The sequence below is a fragment of the Macrobrachium nipponense genome, chromosome 25 (assembly GCF_015104395.2).
Source record: "Macrobrachium nipponense isolate FS-2020 chromosome 25, ASM1510439v2, whole genome shotgun sequence".
In the NCBI taxonomy this organism is placed as follows: Eukaryota; Metazoa; Arthropoda; class Malacostraca; order Decapoda; family Palaemonidae; genus Macrobrachium; species Macrobrachium nipponense.
Genome location: NC_087214.1, coordinates 23,522,043 through 23,543,884, shown reverse-complemented (window position 1 = coordinate 23,543,884; position 21,842 = coordinate 23,522,043). Strand labels below are relative to the sequence as shown.

Here is a 21,842-nt window from a genome sequence, read left to right as displayed (position 1 = left end):
TACGGGAGTTCATTCAAACATCCGCGAACCATACGTTTTTGGGGCATTAGAAAAATACCGTTTGCCATTTTGTGGTTGTCTTTTTATTTCTTGCTCGAGACTCGAGGATTTTCTGAAAGAAAACGTCACGCTTTCACGTTATGTCGGAAAGGGTCGTCGGTTCGCTCTTTCTCCTTTTCCTTTTCTTCCATTCCATTTTTTTTTTTTTTTTTTTTTCATCTGTTTCGACCGTTTTTTTTTTTACTTATTTTACCGCCTTTTAATGTTCCGTGTGTTAATTGCATTTTTGGACAGAATTCTCTCATATATAATATATATATATATATAGATAATATATACTATATATATATATATATATATAATATATATATATGAAACAATATATCAAAAATCCCGAGGTAGAGCGAATTAGATATTAAAGGACATTTGTAGCTCTAATGATTTACTATATGAATCATGGTGATGGGATAATTATTTATATATATACATATATATATATATATATATATATATATATATATATATATATATATAAATATATATATATATATACAGATGATTTTTATTTTTTCATTATAGAATGCTAACACTCGCTCTAGTATCTGGCGGTACACCTGAAAACTATTTTTTAATTATACATTGTTGAAGATGACATAAAATTCCTAGTGAAAGCTTGTTTTATACACAATGTTTGATTAAAGCTGCCACATTTCCACTACCTATTAAAGGAGGCTCCTCCTCATTCTTTCTGTTCCGTTTTTTGCTGAAGAGCAGCGGTGAGTGATGTGCGTCAAAGCATTGCTGTACTTGGGTGCGTGTTGTGGTTATATGTCTGTCTGTCTGTCTGTCTGTCTGAGTGAGTGCGTGTGTATGTGTGTGTGTATGTTTATGTGTGCGTAAGTGTGAACTAAACAATGGCTGCCTAGCTGTGTATTTGTACGTGAATACACTTTGTGTAATATATATATATATATATATATATATATATATATATATATATATATATATATGTATATATAATAATATGTATATTATTATTTATATATAATATACTATATATATATATATATATATAACTATATATATATATATATATATATATATAGATATTATATATATATATATATATATATATATATATATATATATAAATATACACACACACACACACACACACACACACATATATATATATATATATATATATATATATATATATATATACAATATACATACACATAGCATACCTACATACATATAAGTATGGGCCTTTAGCGATCGCAAGCGATCTCACCCTTATGGGGCATCCTCGCCAATGTAGCGTCATAGAAATGGGGGGTTTATTTTAGCCAGGGATGGACCCTTCCCCATTTCTCTGCTGCACCAGCTAGCCAAGAGAGATGGAATCTTCCCCCATGCCACACTGGGATCCAATATTTTGCACATACTGCCTGAGGCATTGAACTTAGGGTTTTTACGCCACGCCAGAGGTTGCCACAGTGGTATATGCAAGTATTGGAGCCATTATGCATTGCATAACCCATATTTTGCATATATAGAAGGCATTGAACTTACAGGCTTTTACGCCACGCCAGAAGTTGCCACAGTGGTATATGCAAGTATTGGAGCCATTATGCATTGCATAACCAATATTTTGCATATATAGAAGGCATTGAACTTACGGGTTTTTACGCCACGCCAGAGGTTGCCACAGTAGTATATGCAAGTACTGGAGCCACTTATGCATTGCTATAACCAATATTTTGCATATATAGAAGGCATTGAACTTACGGGTTCTTACGCCACACCAGAGGTTGCACAGTGTTATATGCAAGTATGGAGCCATTATGCCATAGCATATCCATATTTTGCATATATAGAAGGCATTGAACTTACGGGTTTTTACGCCACGCCAGAGGTTGCCACAGTAGTATATGCAAGTACTGGAGCCATTATGCATTGCATAACCAATATTTTGCATATATAGAAGGCATTGAACTTACGGGTTTTTACGCCACGCCAGAGGTTGCCACAGTAGTATATGCAAGTACCTGAGCCATTAATGTATTGCATAAACCATATATTTTGCATTATATAGAAGGCATTGAACTTACGGGTTTTTACGCCACGCCAGAGTTGCCACAGTAATATGTCAAGTACTGGAGCCATTATGCATTGCATAACCAATATTTTGCATATATAGAAGGCATTGAACTTACGGGTTTTTACGCCACGCCAGAGGTTGCCACAGTGGTATATGCAAGTACTGGAGCCATTATGCATTGCATAACCCATATTTTGCATATATAGAAGGCATTGAACTTACGGGTTTTTACTCCACGCCAGAGGTTGCCACAGTAGTATATGCAAGTACTGGAGCCATTATGCATTGCATAACCAATATTTTGCATATATAGAAGGCATTGAACTTACGGGTTCTTACGCCACGCCAGAGGTTGCCACAGTGGTATATGCAAGTACTGGAGCCATTATGCATTGCATAACCAATATTTTGCATGAATAGAAGGCATTGAAAACTTATGGGGTTTTTACGCCACGCCAGAGGTTGCCACAGAGGTATATCCAAGTTACTGGAGACCATATGCAAGTGCATAAACCAATATTTTGCATATAATAGTAGGAATTGAAACTTATGGGTGTTGGGTTTTTACGCTATGCCAGAGGTTGCCAAACAGGTATATATGCTAAAAGTACTGGAGCCATTATTGCATTGCAGTAAACCCAATATTTTGCATATATAGAACGGCATTGGAACTTAGGAGGGTTCTTACCACCCCCCACGCCAAGCCAGAGGTTTGCCCACTGTGTTTATATGCACAGTTTTACCTGGAGCCATTATGCAATTGCATATAACCCATATTTTTCATATATTAGAAGGCATTGAACTTACGGGTTTTTACGCCACGCCAGAGGTTGCCACAGTAGTATATGCAAGTACTAGAGCCATTATGCATTGCATAACCAATATTTTACATATATGGAAGGCATTGAACTTATGGGTTTTTACGCCACGCCAGAGGTTGCCACAGTGGTATATGCAAGTACTGGAGCCTTTATGCATTGCAACCCATATTTTGCCATATGAGAAGGCATTGAACTTACGGGTTTTTACGCTACGCCAGAGGGTTGCCACAGTAGTATATGCAAGTAATGGAGCCATTATGCATTGCATAACCCATATTTAGCATATATAGAAGGCATTGAACTTACGGGTTTTTTACGCCACGCAGAAGGTTGCCACAGTAGTATATGCAAGTACTGGAGCCATTATGCATTGCATAACCAATGTTTTGCATATTATGGAAGGCATTGAACTTACGGGTTTTACGCCACGCCAGAGGTTGCCACAGTAGTATATGCAAGTATTGGAGCCATTATGCATTGCATAACCCATATTTTGCATATATAGAAGGCATTGAACTTACGGGTTTTTACGCCACGCCAGAGGTTGCCACAGTGGTATATGCAAGTACTGGAGCCATTATGCATTGCATAACCAATATTTTGCATATATAGAAGGCATTGAACTTACGGGTTTTTACGCCACGCCAGAGGTTGAGACAGTAGTATATGCAAGTACTGAGCCATTATGCATTGCATAACCAATATTTTGCATATATAGAGGGCATTGAACTTACGGGTTTTTACGCCACGCCAGAGTTGCCACAGTAGTATATGCAAGTACTGGAGCCATTATGCATTGCATAACCCATATTTTGCATATATAGAAGGCATTGAACTTACGGGTTTTTACGCCACGCCAGAGGTTGCCACAGTAGTATATGCAAGTACTGGAGCCATTATGCATTGCATAACCCATATTTTGCATATATAGAAGGCATTGAACTTACAGGTGTTTACGCCACGCCAGAGGTTGCCACAGTGGTATATGCAAGTACTGGAGCCATTATGCATTGCATAACCAATATTTTGCATATATAGAAGGCATTGAACTTACGGGTTCTTACGCCACACCAGAGGTTGCCACAGTGGTATATGCAAGTACTGGAGCAATTATGCATAGCATATCCCATATTTTGCATAGATAGAAGGCATTGAAACTAAGGGTTTTTACGCCACCCGCAGAGGTTGCCATAGTAGTATATGCAAGTACTGGAGTCATTATGCATTGCATAACCAATATTTTGCATATATAGAAGGCATTGAACTTACGGGTTTTTACGCCACGCCAGAGGTTGCCACAGTAGTATATGCAAGTACTGAGGCCATTATGTATTGCATAAAACCCATATTTTGCATATATAGAAGGCATTGAACTTACGGTTTTACGCCACGCCAGAGGTTCCACCCCAGTAGTATATGCAAGTATGGAGCCCATTATGCATTGCATAACCAATATTTGCATATATAGAAGGCATTGAACTTACGGGTTTTTACGCCACGCAGAGGTTGCACAGTGGTATATGCAAGTATTGGAGCCATTATGCATTGCATAACCCCATATTTTGCTTATATAGAAGGCATTGAACTTACGGGTTTTTACGCCACGCCAGAGGTTGCCACAGTAGTATATGCAAGTACTGGAGCCATTATGCATGCATAACCAATATTTTGCATTATATAGGAGGCATTGAACTTACGGGTTCTTACGCCACGCCAGAGGTTGCCACAGTGGTATATGCAAGTACTGGAGCCATTATGCATTGCATAACCAATATTTTGCATGTATAGAAGGCATTGAACTTACGGGTTTTTACGCCACGCCAGAGGTTGCCACAGTGGTATATCCAAGTACTGGAGCCATTATGCATTGCAATAACCAATATTTTTGCTATATAGTAGGAATTTTGAACTGGGAGGGTTTTTACCGCTATGCCAGAGGTGCCACCAGTGGTATATGCAGTACTGGAGCCATTATGCATTGCATAACCATATTTGCATATATAGAAGGCATTGAACTTACGGGTTCTTACACCACGCCAGAGGTTGCCACTGTGTTATATGCAAGTACTGGGGCCATTATGCATTGCATAACCCATATTTTTCATATATAGAAGGCATTGAACTTACGGGTTTTTACGCCACGCCAGAGGTTGCCACAGTAGTATATGCAAGTATGGAGCCATTATGCATTGCATAAACCAATATTTTACATATATAGAAGGTATCGAACTATGGGTTTTTACGCCATGCCAGAGGTTGCCACAGTAGTATATGCAAGTACTGGAGCCATTATGCATTGCATAACCATATTTTGCATTATATAGAAGGCATTGACTTACGGGTTTTTACGCTACGCCAGAGGTTGCCACAGTAGTATATGCAAGTAATGGGAGCCATTATGCATTGCATAACCCATATTTTAGCATATATAGAAGGCATTAAACTTACGGGTTTTTACGCCACGCCAGAGGTTGCCACAGTAGGGATATGCAAAGTACTGGAGCCATTATGGCATTGCATAACCAATGTTTTTGCATATATGGAAGGCATTGAACTTACGGGTTTTTATGCCACGCCAGAGGTTGCCACAGTAGTATATGAAAAAGTATTGGAGCCATTATGCATTGCATACCCCATATTTTGCATATATAGAAGGCATGAACTTACGGGTTTTTACGCCCAAGACAGAGGTTGCCACAGTGGTATATGCAAGTACTGGAGCCATTATGCATTGCATAACCAATATTTTTGCATATATAGAAGGCATTGAACTTACGGGTTTTTTACGCCACGCCAGAGGTTGAGACAGTAGTATATGCAAGTACTGGAGCCATTATGCATTGCATAACCAATATTTGCCAATATATAGAAGGCATTGAACTTACGGGTTCTTACGCCACGCAGAGGTTGCCACAGTAGTATAGCAAGTACTGGAGCCATTATGCATTGCATACCCATATTTTGCATATAAGAAGGCATTGAACTTACGGGTTTTTACGCACGCCAGAGGTTGCCACAGTAGTATATGCAGGTACTGGAGCCATTATGCATTGCATAACCCATATTTGGCATTAGAAGGCATTGAACTTACAGGTGTTTACGCCAGGCAGAGGTTGCCATAGTGTATATGCAAGTTCTGGAGCCATTATGCATTGCATAACCAATATTTTGCAATCTATAGAAGGCATTGAACTTAGGTTTTTACGCCACGCAGAGGTTGCCAACAGTAGTATATGCAAGTACTGGAGCCATTATGCATTGCATAACCCATATTTTGCATATATAGAAGGCATTGAAACTTACGGGGTTTACGCCACGCCAGAGGTTGCCACAGTAGTATATGCAAGTATTGGAGCCATTATGCATTGCATAAACCATATTTTGCATATATAGAAGGCATTGAACTTACAGGCTTTTATGCCACGCCAGAGGTTGCCACAGTAGTATATGCAAGTATTGGAGCCATTATGCATTGCATAACCCATGTTTTGCCATATATAGAAGGCATTGAACTTACGGGTTCTTACGCCACGCCAGAGGTTCCACAGTAGTATATGCAAGTACTGGAGCCATTATGCATTGCATAACCCATATTTTGCATATATGGAAAGGCATTGAACTTACGGTTTTTACGCCACGCCAGAGGTTGCCACAGTAGTATATGCAAGTACTGGAGCCATTATGCATTGCATAACCCATATTTTTGCATATATGGAAGGCATTGAACTACGGGGTTTTTTACGCCACGCCAGAGGTTGCCACAGTAGTATATGCAAGTACTGGAGCCATTATGCATTGCATAACCAATATTTGCATATATAGAAGCATTTGAACTTACGGGTTTTTAGCGCCACGCCAGAGGTTGCCACAGTGGTATATGCAAGTACTGGAGCCAATTATGCATTGCATATCCAATATTTTGCATATATAGAAGGCATTGAACTTACGGGGGTTTTACGCCACGCCAAAGAGGTTCCACAGTAGTATATGCAACGTATTTGGAGCCATTATGCATTGCATAAACCGTATTTTGCATATATAGAAGGCATTGAACTTACAGGCTTTTATGCCACGCCACAGGTTGCCACAGTAGATATGCAAGTATTGGAGCCCTTATACATTGCATAACCCATATTTTGCATATATAGAAGGCATTGAAACTTACGGGTTCTTACGCCACGCCCTAGGTTGCCACAACAGTATATGCAAAAGATGGGATTTAACATGCAATACATAACCCAATTCACATATGAAGTAGAAGGCATTAACTTAGCGTTTTGACGCCACACCAGAGGTTGCTTTCCACTCATAGGTGATTTGGTATCGATCCCTATTCCAGAGGGTATCATTTGGCAGGAGAGGGGGTGCCCTGTGGCCCTCCGAACAGCTGTTGGCTCTCATCCTGAGAGCTTGTCCTCCGGCCTCCAAACAGCTGTTAGCTCTCATCCTGAGAGCTGGTCCTCCTTCCTCCAAACAGCTGTTGGCTCTCATCCTGAGAGCTGGTCCTCTTTCCTCCAAAAGGCTGTTGGCTCTCTTCTTGGGAGCTTATCCTCCTCCTACCTCCAAACAGCTGATGGCTCTCATCCTGAGAGCTTGTCCTCCTTCTTCCGTCATGAGACGAGAGAATCGCTGAGGATGCCTGATGGAAATGACGATCACAAGACTTTGCTTCACAGCTACAAAGAAACAGCCCAAGTGAAGGATTCTGACTGGTCACAAGTTGATGATGCTGCGTCATGTTCCAGAGGCATTGCGATCTTCCTGGCCCAGTTGATGGTGTTGATTGCAGGATGGGTGTGTGGGAGGTGGGGGGACCTCCCGTCGCTGGTTGCTGCTGGGGGGAGCAGCAGTGATCACCCATCCTGCAGTCAAGCTATCGAATGGGCCGAGAAGATCACAGCTCCTCTGGAACACGATGCAACATCCCAACTGGTGACAAGTTAAAGTCCTTCACAGTTTTTGTCAATCAGGGGCTGTTTCTCGTGTTGTTTTCTTTTTTCCTAGTTTCCTTTGATGTTCGCCTCTGTTGTCCTTCCAGGTTTCTTCTTCTTCTTCCTCTTTGTCTCTGGAGGATCTTGGAAAACTTCAGCTGCCAGGGCCTTGATGAACTCCCTGACAGCGTCGTAATTCTTTCCTCTTTCTTTAGAATCGTGCAGGAGATCGTTGCAAAGTTCACCTTCTGCATGATTTCCTTCCTACGCTGTTGCTCTTTTTGAGACCCTTGGCACCTATGAGGGTCGAACTTGAGCGCCCGCTTCCTGTAGGCCCAGTCTATTTCCTTCAAATCAGCTGTCTCTGCAATTCCTAGGATGTAGTAAGGGCACCCATAACGTTGCATCCTTTGCAGGGCTTTGGCAGCTGCAACCAAATCATTTCGACCATCTAATTCCTTCAGCTGGACCATAGCTTCACTGTGTCTTCCAAGCAACAAGAGACACAATCCCAGTCTGAGCCTGTAGTCTGCTTGGTCGTCGGCCATATCCAGTAGTCTGAGGAAACATTCACTCGCTTCTTCCAGCCGTCCAAGCTTGTAAAGAATGTTTCCTTTCGTCTTGGTTTCTTCAACCAAAGCATTATCCTTATGCTTTTCAGTTTTATACCTTTCTGGAATCGACTGAACTCTGGCTTCATTGATATGAACCTTCTGCACACCTCGTTTCTCCTGCGTCTCATGGCCGTAATTTTTCTCTAGCTCACGATTTCTTGTGAGAACAGAGACAGGTTCTCGCTGTGAGACTCGCAATCTCTTTCTTTCGACTTCGTGGGCCTTTACCTTCCTCCTCTAGGTACCCACAGTAGAAATCGTTGTCCTCTGCCTGTTTCTGCAGTTCTAACACTTTTTCTCGGTTTTTCTCGCATTCTCTCTCTTTACCTGCGAGATGCTCTTGTAGATTTTCTATTTCTTTTCCATTCTGGAGTAATGACTCCTCCAACTCTGCAAGCTTCTTCTTCAAAATTTCATTCTCCTCTTCAGCAGAGTCGCGATCTTTACGAAGCTTTTCAACGTTATGCTTCTCTTCCATCAACTGGTCCAGCAAATCTTGGTTCGTGGAGATCAGAGCCGCTTCGTTTAAATTAACGTCCTCGATTTCATCCAGAAGGAAAAGGTTCTCCTCCTGAGCGTCCATCCAGTTCTCCTTCAAGAGACAGATCATTTCGGTGGCGTAGAACAGTCTTCTTCAGCGTCAATCAGGCAGTTGCAGCAGCATCTTGAGCAATCTGAGAGCTCTGTGGCCTACAATGCACTGATGTGCGCGGCCAAGAAGCCCTCCCAGAACAAGAGCTGTTGCGTTATTACCAATAAATATTCCGAGGTTTCGGAATCCATTTATAATAGTTTTGTACCACTGATCCGGTAGGGATCAGAGCCAATGCGTTTTTCACAATAAAGTTAAATTTACCAAGAGCAAACATGGTTGCCTTTCTTTCCACCCGATCAAAACGTCAGTATTGGAAAATGCCACTGGAGCTCCAGGGATTCCGCAGAACCTCATTTCGGCTTCGATGCGTTTTTTTTTTTTTTTTTTTTTTTCAGATTCCTGGCGGAGCCTCCTTTCAGAAGGACTTGGAGCGACTGAAGGCTCCTCCTGAAGACTTCGACGGCTTCAGCAGAAACCCTGCAAATGGAGACGACTTGAAAAGTGAGTCAATAAATGATGTCTCCGTTGGGAAAGGAACCGAAAAGTCACCTGGAAATTTTGATATTTTCGTCACAGATGATTATAGCACAAAAAGAAATTGATTTTAAAGGAATTAAGATAAATAAAGAAAGAAAAAAGGGGATTTCAAGCTTATTTGATGAGGGAAGCGTAAATTCTTTAGTTCACACACACACACACGCATAAATATATATACATTATATATATAACACCACACACACACACACACACACACACACACACACACACACACACCAAAACACACACACACACATATATATATATATATATATATATATATATTATCTATATATCTAATATATATCTATATATAGATATATATATAGATATATTAATATATATATATATATATAATATATATATATTTTATATTTTTATATATATATATAATATTATTTACTTTTTTAATGCTCTTATTGGTTTTTCCCTTTTCTTAACAATTTAAGAAAATATCCTTAACTATTATTATTATTATTATTATTATTATTATTATTATTATTATTATTATTATTATTATTATTATTATTATTATTATTATCCTTTGCTTTGCAAAGACACTACGTGAAGTATATTTCATACAAATGAAAACTTCACGAGAGAGAGAGAGAGAGAGAGAGAGATAATTGTGGTACTCTTTCTCTCCTTCCTTTAATCCTTGTAGGACCCAAATGATAGCAAGAAGTATTGATGACTTTCCAGCCTTTCTTTCTTTTAAAATAAGCAAAACAGAAATGCCGACATTTACAGTACATTATATAATAAAAATAGGAAAACAGCACCTAGAAATATCCAAATGACCAATTGGAATATTTTGAAAGAGGTTTTGTGTCTCAAATGATCATGGTTTAGTTCACTCAAAATTAAGTGTTTAATTTTAAAGATCCAATTTAACAGCAAAAGGAGCGGTTTCCATGTTCAGTTATGATTTAATTTTCCATATTCAGTTCTAATTTTTTTTCCTCAAAGACATACGTAAGCTATTTACAAAACGCTGCTTGATTGAGAGAGAGAGAGAGAGGGGGGGGAATGCAATAGTGCAGCAGGTGTTCTCTCTCTCTCTCCAGAGTAGGAGGAGAAGTTCTTTTCAAAGGAGATTGATTCTCCCTCACCTTCAAGGCGTCTTAAAGGAGCCTTTTCTTTCTGTTTATCATTTTTGTTTGGTCGATAGGAAACATTCTGACGCACTTCACTGTAGCAATATGTAATGACTGAATTTATCATCTGTTTTTATTCATATTTCTTTTCAATTTTTCTCAGAATGCTTCGGCTTTATAAATTGTAATTCTAACACACTTCACTTTGTTGGATGTTAGAATATATAACGCTTCTTTGTATTATTTAGTGTTATTTTCACTGCTTTCCAGTTATTAGAAAAACGTTATCGACCTTTTGAATACAGATGATGATTATGAGGTCACTTTGTGGGTGTGAGAATGTACAATGATTTTGTGTTTGTAGTTTTACTTAAAGTTCCTTTCAGTTTTTCCAAAAATATTTTGATTTATTTTATAAATACAAATAATAAATTTGAGGCAAGGCTCTGAAACAGTTGATCATAAACCTCCATTGTCTTCGCTGCGGAAGGTTTCAGTGTGATGGGAAAAAGGACCTCGACTTCTAATGGAAAGTTTGATGGGTTTTGTAGCTGAAGGCAGAAGGAGGAGGTTTGCTTTTTTCTCTCTTTTTTTACGATGGTTTGTGAGAAAGTTATATATATATATATATATATATATTAATATATATATATATATATACATATATATATATATATATTATATATATATATATTATATATATATATATATAATATAATATAGTTTTTTTTACAAGGCCTTATATCAATAGAGACAGCGTCCCTAGAAAACAGTGTGTAGTTGACATGGTATTTGACGGGCGAACCATAAAGTTTTTCCTCCTGTTACACTTTTCGAAACTTTTCCCTGTAAGTTTCCGTTACAACGCTGAATGACCTCATAGTCCCAGCGCTTGGCCTTTGGCCTAAATTCCATTTTCTATCCTATTCTATTAAATAGTGTCGTCCTTACGCCATGATGTATGAGGAGATCGGAGGAGAGGGTCAGAGTACCCCATGAGATCAATTTATATCGGTGCTGTAAAAAAAAACATTGAGGTTTGTAATTTGAAATGATTAGAAGAAAGGCAGAAGACAGTTTGCTCTGTATAGCGAAGCCCGAAGCTCAATTCCAAAAGAATCTACTTCGCTCTTCTGTCTGAACCGAAGAAAAGGACTTTCTCGTTCTCCTGACGATCTGCAGTCAGTCGGTGGTGGTTCCAATCCAGGTGGTGACGGGGCTTCGTCTCTGTCGTTTTCAAAGGAGGCTCCAGGGTTGGTTTTGTTTGATTTAGGAGATTTGAAACTGTCATTGGGGACCACTTTCTGTTATTCAGTGCTTGAGACAGTGTCAAGAGGGAGTTGGAGTGGTTGGACAGGAAAATAGAAAGCTCTAAAGAATTATAGAGGATACATAATAATCTAGAATTGGAGCTGACAGAAAGCCCAACAATTGCAGTAGGAAGTAACAATTAGAGAGGTTGAACAGCAAGGCTAAAGAAATGAAAAGTAAAAGAGGCACGGCTGCAACACTTTGGTAATGCCTACAGTCCACCACTTGAGTTGGACTGTTGGTTCTACCTACCCCTCCTACAGGTTCCAAATATGAACTTATTTTCTTATTGGAATCTTTTTCTTTATTGATTTCGACTGTTTCAAGACTTTTCTTAATTAGAATGATTGATGATGAAGGGATTGAGTGGCATATTCCTTAGTGCAGTAGCGAGCTTATTATTGTGTAGAATTGCCTCCCACTCCGAGTGGCTCATTCAGGAGACTTCATTGCAGAGATATTTAGTTATTCGCTGCACATGATCCCTATTATTTCATTATCAGCTGACGTCAGCGCTGCCGCGAATATGCAAATTTGTTCATTGTTCAGGTAATCGACGTCTTTCTTGGTTATAACAATCCTCCTGGAGTGAAGGTTTCAGTTTGACTAATTGTAATAGTCTCTCTCTCTCTCTCTCTCTCTCTCTCTCTCTCTCTCTCTCTCAATTGATTTTTCTCTTTGGTTTTCCTAATCTATTTTGAGCAAATTTCTTATATTCTCGTATTCTTTTTCATACTTTCTTTTACGAGTAGATGTTTTATTACTCAAGAATATTAGTGAAATGACCAGATAATTGCAGCTAATTATTAGAGAAAAAGGACCTAGAATCACAGTCGATTGGTTACAATCCTCGGAGAAAAAAAAGTCGATTCTGCCAAACCGAATATGACGTAGTTTTCAAAAGAAGATGGCTGCTCACTTTGACTTTCTTTTGTTGTTGTTGGCATCTCGGGTCCCATTGTGGTCCATTGCCGATAGTACTAAACTCCTGAGGCCTCTTGCAAGATTCTTGGCTCCAATTCGTGTTACCAAGATGGCACCGACACTTATAGCGAAACAATGTCCTCGACTCTCCTCTCTCTCTCTCTCTCTCTCTCTCTCTCTCTCTCTCTCTCTCCTAATTATAACATCTTGTTCAAAGTCAGGCCAAAGCTGTCGTGTTGTTCAGGAAGCGTTCAGCACTGTAGTGAAACATGTCGTCAACACGCGTAGGCGACTTATCGGCTACATGTCACAGACCGTAAATGATGAACAGACCTTTGGCTAAAGCTTGATTATCGCAGGAAGGTTTTAGTTGGAACTAACAATGACACTGATGTCTTATCAACGTGTTTGTGAGAAGTTGCCAACACTATATTGTTTGTGACATGTTATGTTGGAATGTGGACTCACTCTAACTTATTATAGGGCTTATGCCATTACTTCAGTAGTCTATTTATTAAGCAATAATATACATATCTCTAGGTCAAACGAATCCAGTTGTACACACCAGACATCTCATTCTTCTTCATTCATCATTATTAATTATTGATTCGGGTAGGGTAAGTACTTGGATTGGTGGCCTGTAATGGTTTAGAAATTTGCAGCAGTCCTTGGGAGTCTGACGTGAGAGGTAATGAATCACAATAAGGCCCCAAAAGCCACAACACATGCTTTTATATTAATTGGTTTGGGCAGGGCAGGTACTTGGATTGGTGATCATCAATGGATTCCTGTCAGAAATTTGCAGCAAATGTGAGAGGTTGTGACTCGCAATAGTCGCTTTTATACGAGCAGAACCCTCTTTCATGAAAGACTGAGAGACGAGAGAGAGAGAGAGACGGAGGGGCGGGGGAGAGGTTCAAAGGATGTGTGTTCATTGAACAAGACAAGACAAAAGATTCCTTATTAAAAAGGCAAAAGCGAAAAGATGAGTGAGAATCGAGATAATAAATAACTTCCTTTTCCATAATGAGGCATCGCTGGAAAATGGGAAAACGGTAAGGAAACACGAAATCCAAAGCAAAGGGGGAACAAAGGACCCCCAAGAGTTGGCGGTGTTTTGTTGTTCATAATTTTCGATGTAAAGAAAAATCGTAATTAAAATGGTCTGCACAGAGGATAAGTTGAGCTTATTAAAGGTTTTGTTGTTGCTGTCATAACGACAGGGAAAGAAGTGGAGAAATTACGTCCAGAGAGAGAGAGAGAGAATATATGTGTTTTATTAATAATAAATTCTCTTGTATTTTGAAAGCAGATACACAGACATTAATAGCAAATTCTCGTCTATAATGTGTGTGTGTGTGTGTGAGAGAGAGAGCCTTACAGACCTTACATCTTGTTCGGGTTGCCCCAGGTCCCTCAGTGTGAGGCACCTCTAATGTCTACCAGAGAGTTGCTAGTACATCTTCCGGTATATTTTGCATCTTCCAATCTTGGATGGTCTGGGATGCAGTTTAGATATTTGTCGAGCTTATTCTTAAACACATCTACGCTCACTCCTGATATATTCCTCAGATGAGCTGGCAACGCATTGAATAGGACGCTGCATTATCGATGCTGGTGCGTAGTGGATTAATGTCCTGTGTGCCTTTCCTTATTTTTCCTGGTATAAGTTTTGGGCACTATTAATCTACCTCTGCTTGCTCTTTCTGATATTTTTAGTTCCATGATATTTTCTGCTATTCCTTCTATCTGTTTCCATGCCTGAATTATCATGTAGCGTTCTCTTCTCCTTTCTAGACTATATAATTTTAAGAATTGTAGTCTTTCCCAGTAGTCTAGGTCCTTAACTTCTTCTATTTCTAGCTGTAAAGGACCTTTGTACACTCTCTATTTGTGCAATATCCTTTTTGATAGTGTGGGTACCATATCATATTGCAATATTCAGTGGACTACGAACATATGTTTTATAAAGCATAATCATGTGTTCAGCTTTTCTTGTTTTGAAGTGCCGTAACAACATTCCCATTTTTGCTTTACATTTTGCCAACAGAGTTGCTATTTGATCATTGCATAACATGTTCCTATTCATCATCACACCAAGGTCTTTAACTGCTTCCTTATTTGTGATGGTCTCATTATTAGGTCCCTTATATGCATATAGCTTTCTTTCTCTGTCTCCATAATTTATTGATTCAAATTTATCAGAGTTAAATACCATCCTATTTACCTCTGCCCAATCATATTACTTTGTTAAGGTCTCTTTGTAGAGCGTTCCTATCTTCATCACAGTAATTTCTCTACTTATTCTTGTGTCATCTGCGAAACTACTCACTACCGAATCCTTAACATTATTGTCTATGTCTCAATCATAATAACAAACAGTATTGCAGCTACCACGTACCTTGCGGCACACCGGATATTACCTTGGCTTCATCCGATTTCTCGTCGTTTGCAATAACTATCTGTTTTCTGTTGTGTAAAAATTCTTTTAACCATCTTCCTACTTTATCCACGATATTGTGTTTTCTAATTTTCTTCGCCAAAATATTATGGTCTACTTTATCAAAAGCTTTTGCAAAGTCTAAATAAACCACATCTGTTTCATTTCCGCTTTCATATTTTTGAATATGTTTTCACGGTGGACTAACAGTTGGGTTTGTGTACTTTTTCCGGGTACGAAACCATGTTGTCCTTTATTAAACAAATTATTTTTTAGTAAATGTTTCATAATATTTTTCTTCATTACCCTTTCATACACTTCATAATATGTGATGTTAGACTCACAGGCCTATAATTACTTGCCTCTAGTCTTGATCCACTTTTGAAAGTAGGGGTAATATATGCAATTTGTGCCTCATATATATCTTGCCTGTATCTACACTTTGTCTTAATAATATTGCAAGTGGCTTTGCGATAGAATGAACTACTTTCTTTAACAAAATAGCAGGAATTCCATCAGGCCCTGCAGCAGCTCCATTTTTAATTTCATTAATAGCCTGCACAATATCAGCTTCATTAATATCTATGTCAGCTAAATATTCACTATTTTCATCCCTTACTTCTATATCATTATCTTCATATCTATTCTAGGGGTGAATTCTGCTTATATCGTTCTGCCAGTATGTTTGCAAATTTCCTTTTTTTCATTCGTTAATCTCTCCCTTCAATTCTCAGAGGGCCTATTTCTATTCTTCTTTTATTCATCTTCTTCGCATATGATATAATAGTTTGGGGTTTTGCTTGATATTTAATAGGTTTTTTCTTCCAAGTCCCGTTTTTCATTTTCTTTGATTGTATAATCTTTTGTTCTGCATTTTCTATCTTACTTTTTAGTTTCTATAACTTTCCATGCATTTTTTTCTTTTGCAAGACCTTTTTTCCACTTTCTGATTTTCTGGAACAAGATCCTTCTGTCTCTTGGGTATGCATGAATGATGTTTATTTTCTTTTCTTCTTCGGTATATATTTTTCCACTATTATCTCCAATATTTTATATAATATCTCCGTATTTACCCTTATTTGTTCATCACTTACGAAAATGTTATCCCAATCTTTGTTTAATTCTTCATTAATTTCTGACCATTTTATATTTTTACTGTAGAAGTTGTATTTTCCATATCCTTCCCACTTTTTCATTTCTTGCTTATCTCTATTTTCACTTGCTTTGGAATGAACTGTTAATTCTATGACATTATGGTCTGAAATACTCGCATTATAAACTATTATTTCTTTAACATAATTCATCTCGTTCACAAATACTAGTCTAAAGTATTTTCCTTTCTTGTTGGCAGGTGATTTATTTGTTGGAATGTTGTATTCTAGTAGCATATCTTAAATAGCTTTTCAAATTGCCTCTTATCTTCTGCACTACTATTACTCTCTTTTTTATATGTATAAGTACAACCACAATCTCCTATTCGTTCTTTCCATTCTACGAAAGGAAAGTTGAAGTCACCAGATAGGAGAATAGTCCAGTCCTTGTGATTTCTACATATATCATCCAATTTTTCAATTATTAAGTCAAACTCTTTAGTATTAGGAGGTCTATATATTCTATGTTCATCAATTTTTCAGATTCAAATTCTACCGCTATTAGTTCACATTCTGAGTTACTATATTTCTCATATATTTTTCCTTGTTTTTTGTTTTCCCATATATTGCGGTTCCCCCTTGATTCTATTTTTTCTATCTGATCTATAAGTTTGGAACCCAACCTTTATTTGATCATCATTCCCAGTCTCTTGGGAATACCAGGTTTCACTTATATTCATTAATCTATTTTCTTTTCATTTTGGGTTAGTTCTTCTAAGTACTCGATTTTTCTTTTTGAGTTACTCGTAACTAAACCCTGCGCATTCATCACTATGATGGTTTGCTGTTTTCTCTTCATTTAATACTGATAGTAATAAGGATTTTCCCATGTCTCTTTCTGTTCTGGTATGTTGTTCTTTTTTGTTTTTCATTTCCAGAAATTCTGACATTAAAAATCCAACTTTTCCATAATATTTGATCTTCCTTCATCATAATTATTAATTTTGTGTCTGAATCTGCAATTTTCTCCGTTTCTGCAATATCCTCTTGCATAATAAATACAGTTATTATCTCTTGAGTAGAATTTCGGAGCTGATGCTTTGAAATTTTTTTGCTTTTTGCGACACTCTGCATATCTCACTGGTGGTTTGCTTTTCTCTTTTACCTGATATTCTTGATTTCTCTCTTTATTTGTTTCTTTCTTATTTTGGATTTATTACTTGGTTGGTTATTTATTTGATTATGATTCATGGCTACAGGGTGCATATATTTGCATTTTTTGTCGAACTTACATCCTTTTCCTTCTTTTAGGTTTTTACATATTTTTGGATGCAGATCTCTGCAATCATCCCCATATCCATCTAAGTATGCACATTTACCATATATTTCATAGTTTTGACATATCTTAGGATGTTTGTAGTAACATCTTTCTCCAAATCTGCAATTCCCTCTTTTCAAAAGGTTGCAGAGAGCGCATGATTACTTTCCCAGACTTAATGATGCCAAAATCACTTTCTACACTTTATGTCCTTGAGAGATCCACATAAAGTAGAACATTTATATTTGATAGTCACAGTCATACCTACGAAATGGAAGTGTCAAAAATGAAGAGAAATATTACAGTAGACCCAAAAGGGGCTTTTTGTGTACAAACAAACGCCCGGGTGATGAAATGAAGAGAAATATTAAGCAAGTTGTAAAAGGTTTTTTTTCTCTCTCTCTCTCTCTCTCTCTCTCTCTCTCTCTCTCTCTCTCTCTCTCTCTCTCTCTCTCTCTCTCTCTCTCTCTCTTCATGGTTTTTGTCTGCCTGTATAAAGATAACACTGTCGGCCAAGTAATACACTTATAGTGCTGAATGCTGCTCATTAGTGTTTGCGCGTCTATCGTCTCTCTCTCTCTCTCTCTCGTCTACCTCTCTCTCTCTCTCTCTCGTCTCTCTCGTTGCCAATTCTTCTGGTTTCTTTTCTCTATCTCTCTCTGTCTTGAGTTTTGGATCTCCTTTTTGGCCGCGAATGAATGCTATTTTACTTTTTTCTTTTGACTACATTAGTTTTATTTTGTATTCCCAGACCTTTGCCTTCAACCTCTTATTGAACTCTACTAGTAGTAACCAGATAAGTATAAGGAAGTATAAGGAATATAAAATGATGAATGTACATAATTACATGTACGAGAGAGAGAGAGAGAGAGAGAGGAGAGAGAGAGAGAGAGAGAGAGAGAGAGAGAGATTACCTTACAAACGGAGGTGGTGCTGGTCTTTGTTATGACAACTTTCTCAGTTTCCTATTCACCAAAGTTTTTAGTGATGTTTCTCAGTTAACTTGTCTGTTTCGTTCCTCAAGGTAGGCTTTGCAAAGGCTACTTCTTTGGTGGTCATGCCACCTATCACAACCAGTCTTGTCTAAGAGAGATAACAGACACCACAAAAGTTTCAAGAAGAATGCATAGGAACCTAAATGGACAATTTAAAACTAGAAATACTAAATACTTTCAAATAAAATAATTCGGCTTAGTTATTCAATTATCAAAAAATTGTCTACATCATTAAATTTCCATATCGTTCCTCTCTCTCTCTCTCTCTCTCTCTCTCTCTCTCAGAGAGAGAGAATAGTCGTTACCTAATGAAGCGAAGGTCATTATGTACTGATGAGGTCCCTTTTCTGAATTGATTTGATAGTGATTATATACATAACACCCCCTTTCTGATAAACAAACCATATTCTACAATGGCATCAAAAGAGAGAGAGAGAGAGGGAGGGAAAATGAATATTCATTAAATACTCATTTGCACATTTCCAATGGCATAATAAATATCACTGGAGATTTTATGCTTATAATCCCATTGAATTTGAGTTTTCGTATTTTTTATTCCCGAGGCAGCAAATAATGAGGTAACAAGACAACATACAAATCCTTTTTTAAGCCACTGGTGAATATGACGACGTGCGGAAACCAGATTCTCTTTTATTCTCATGTGAATGAGAATCACTGATTCTCATATAAATGAGAGCCAAAGATTCTTCCTTATTCTAAATCTGCGGTAAAGAAAAAAAAGTTATTTTTATTAATCAAATTATGAAGACTTAAATGAAGCTGGTTTGGGGACGCTGATATTATTTGGTCAAAGTAAACATTTCTTTTTATTTCAATCGTCAGAGCTCTTCACTTTTATTTTATTTATTATTGTTATTTCATTACTTGTGCCCGGACGAGAACGAATTTTATCCGGTCAGTGCGATGGCCGCCAAAGAATGCCAGGTATTTTGATTGTGATATATTGGAGAGTGGTATTTGAAATGTGATTCACTAATAAAAGGTATATTTTAATCCAGATTTATTGATAAACGGTCGGAGTGTATGGGGCATAAATTGGCTGCTCAAAATGTTTGTTTGCTCGTTTCCAATCGGATTATGGGAAGGGAAAAGCCACCCCCCCCCCCTCTCTCTCTCTCTCTCTCTCCTCTCTCTCTCTCTCTCTCTCTCTCTCTCTCTGTCCAGTAACGTAGATAATATATTTAAAAATCTCTAGTTACCTGAAACGAATTATTTAGATGTTCAATTGGATGATGACTGAACATAGAGTAATGTAGAGGTACTTAGCATTGTATACAGAAGGTGCTCATGGCAGCAGAAGCTTTACGCTCTTATGAAGCAAGAAAGAGACGAGACGATGCGCAGAAAGCACTTAACCAAACAAAACCCGTAGAGGGGGTAGCGCCGTCAGTGCACCTCCCGCAGCGCACCTGTAGTCATGACTAGGTTCCTTGCAGTGTCCCTTCGGCCCCTAGCTGCAGCCCCTTTCATTCCTTTTACTGTCCCTCCGTTCATACTCTCTCTCTCCTCCGTCGTCCTTTCCTCGGCCTCTCCTGACAATTATTCCATAGCGCTTCAACTGCAAAAAGTTTTTTTTTTATTCTTTTTTATTTTCAATTTCCCTTTCAGCACTGAATTACCTCATAAGTCCCAGCGCTTGGTCTTTGGCACAAAGTTTATATTCCATTCCTTAACAAAACAATTTCGAAGTCATCAGAAGAGAACGTAGAAAAATACGATAATTTTTCTTTTACATTCTCTCAAATCGATAACAACAAAAATTCCTCTTGTTTTTTGAGATCTCTGAACATCATCTTTGATGAATAAGATCAGAATTCAAGAAAAGACAAAGGCGCCTCAAAAGATTGCTTTATTGAGCTTTCCTCTTCATCTCGAAGTAATCAAGTTCTTAAAAGAAATTGTGTGTGTGTATGAGAGAGAGAGAGAGAGAGAGAGAGAGAGAGGAGAGAGAGAGAGAGAGAGAGGGTGCCTCCAGGGGAGATATAATGAGGGTTTTATTCTCACAAATGATAGGCATAACAATGAGAGAATTGGGATTTATTTATAGACATTTTGATGTTGAAGACAGCCTGTTTGGGGCCGAGTGAATATTCATTTTTATATTGTGTATAATTGTATATTTATGATATACAAAGGACCTCGCAAAATTCGACAATGAACAAAAAAAGGAAAACTTCAAATTGGTAAAAGCAATAAACGAGTCTAGTGAAATGTTACCTTCATTCGAAGCTCGGGAACAAACTGGAGGTCTATTGCGCCTCAGTGCGCCTGCGCATTATAAGCCCCGCCCCTCTTTTTCTCCTAAAGAAGAGTTTCTGTATCAATAAACTTATTATTCGTATGAAGTTGATGCAAGTGATAAACGGACTATGGATTTACATGTACGATGTTCCTTCTAGCCGGTTTTATTGAATAAAAAATTAAAACACTTATTTTTAATCAAATTAGTTCTAAATTTCATGTTCTTAAATTTCATGTTATTTACCTATTCCTCTATTCCCAGTCTTGGTGTCATATTTGTCATTTTCTTAAGAAACTTTATGTTGAGAGAGAGAGAGAGAGAGGAGAGAGAGAGAGAGAGAGAGAGAGAGAGAGAGAGACTTTCTCCTCTTCCTGTTGCTCTTAATATAGTGAGGACAGAGCAACTTTAAAATTAAGCAAAAGATGCGAGTTCCAGATTTCATCAACGTCGCCTCTGGAACTTCCGAGTTGTCATGGAAAGAGATATGAGCTATTGGAAGTTTTATCTCTCTCTCTCTCTCTCTCTCTCAGAAACAAGTAGAAAAAATAAGTCATCAAACGTAAGTGGAGAACGAATCTCTTTGCAAAGCCTGGAGAACAGTATGAAGCGCTGGTTAGGACTACCAAGAAGTCGCTGACTTGTAATCAACATGTTTTGTATGTGGATGATTCGTGTGCGAATTGTTGGTGACCTATGTTTTATGACATGTACTGAAGTGGAGACTTCACCAAGAGATAAATTTCTAATTCATTCCTCCCAGCACGAAGAAGAAAAGGTATTTATTCATTCCACTCAGCTATA

General features: G+C 38.0%; 1 protein-coding gene across 1 annotated transcript in view; it reads right to left on the bottom strand.

Moving 5' to 3' along the window:
• The window catches only part of LOC135199017 (uncharacterized), a 7,710-nt gene extending 3,246 nt beyond the window's left edge, over positions 1–4,464 (bottom strand). The window contains exon 1 of the mRNA XM_064226932.1: positions 4,410–4,464. Within this exon, the coding sequence (XP_064083002.1) occupies positions 4,410–4,464 (55 nt within the window). The remainder of the gene's footprint in view (positions 1–4,409) is intronic.
• Positions 4,465–21,842: the final 17,378 nt, after the last annotated feature.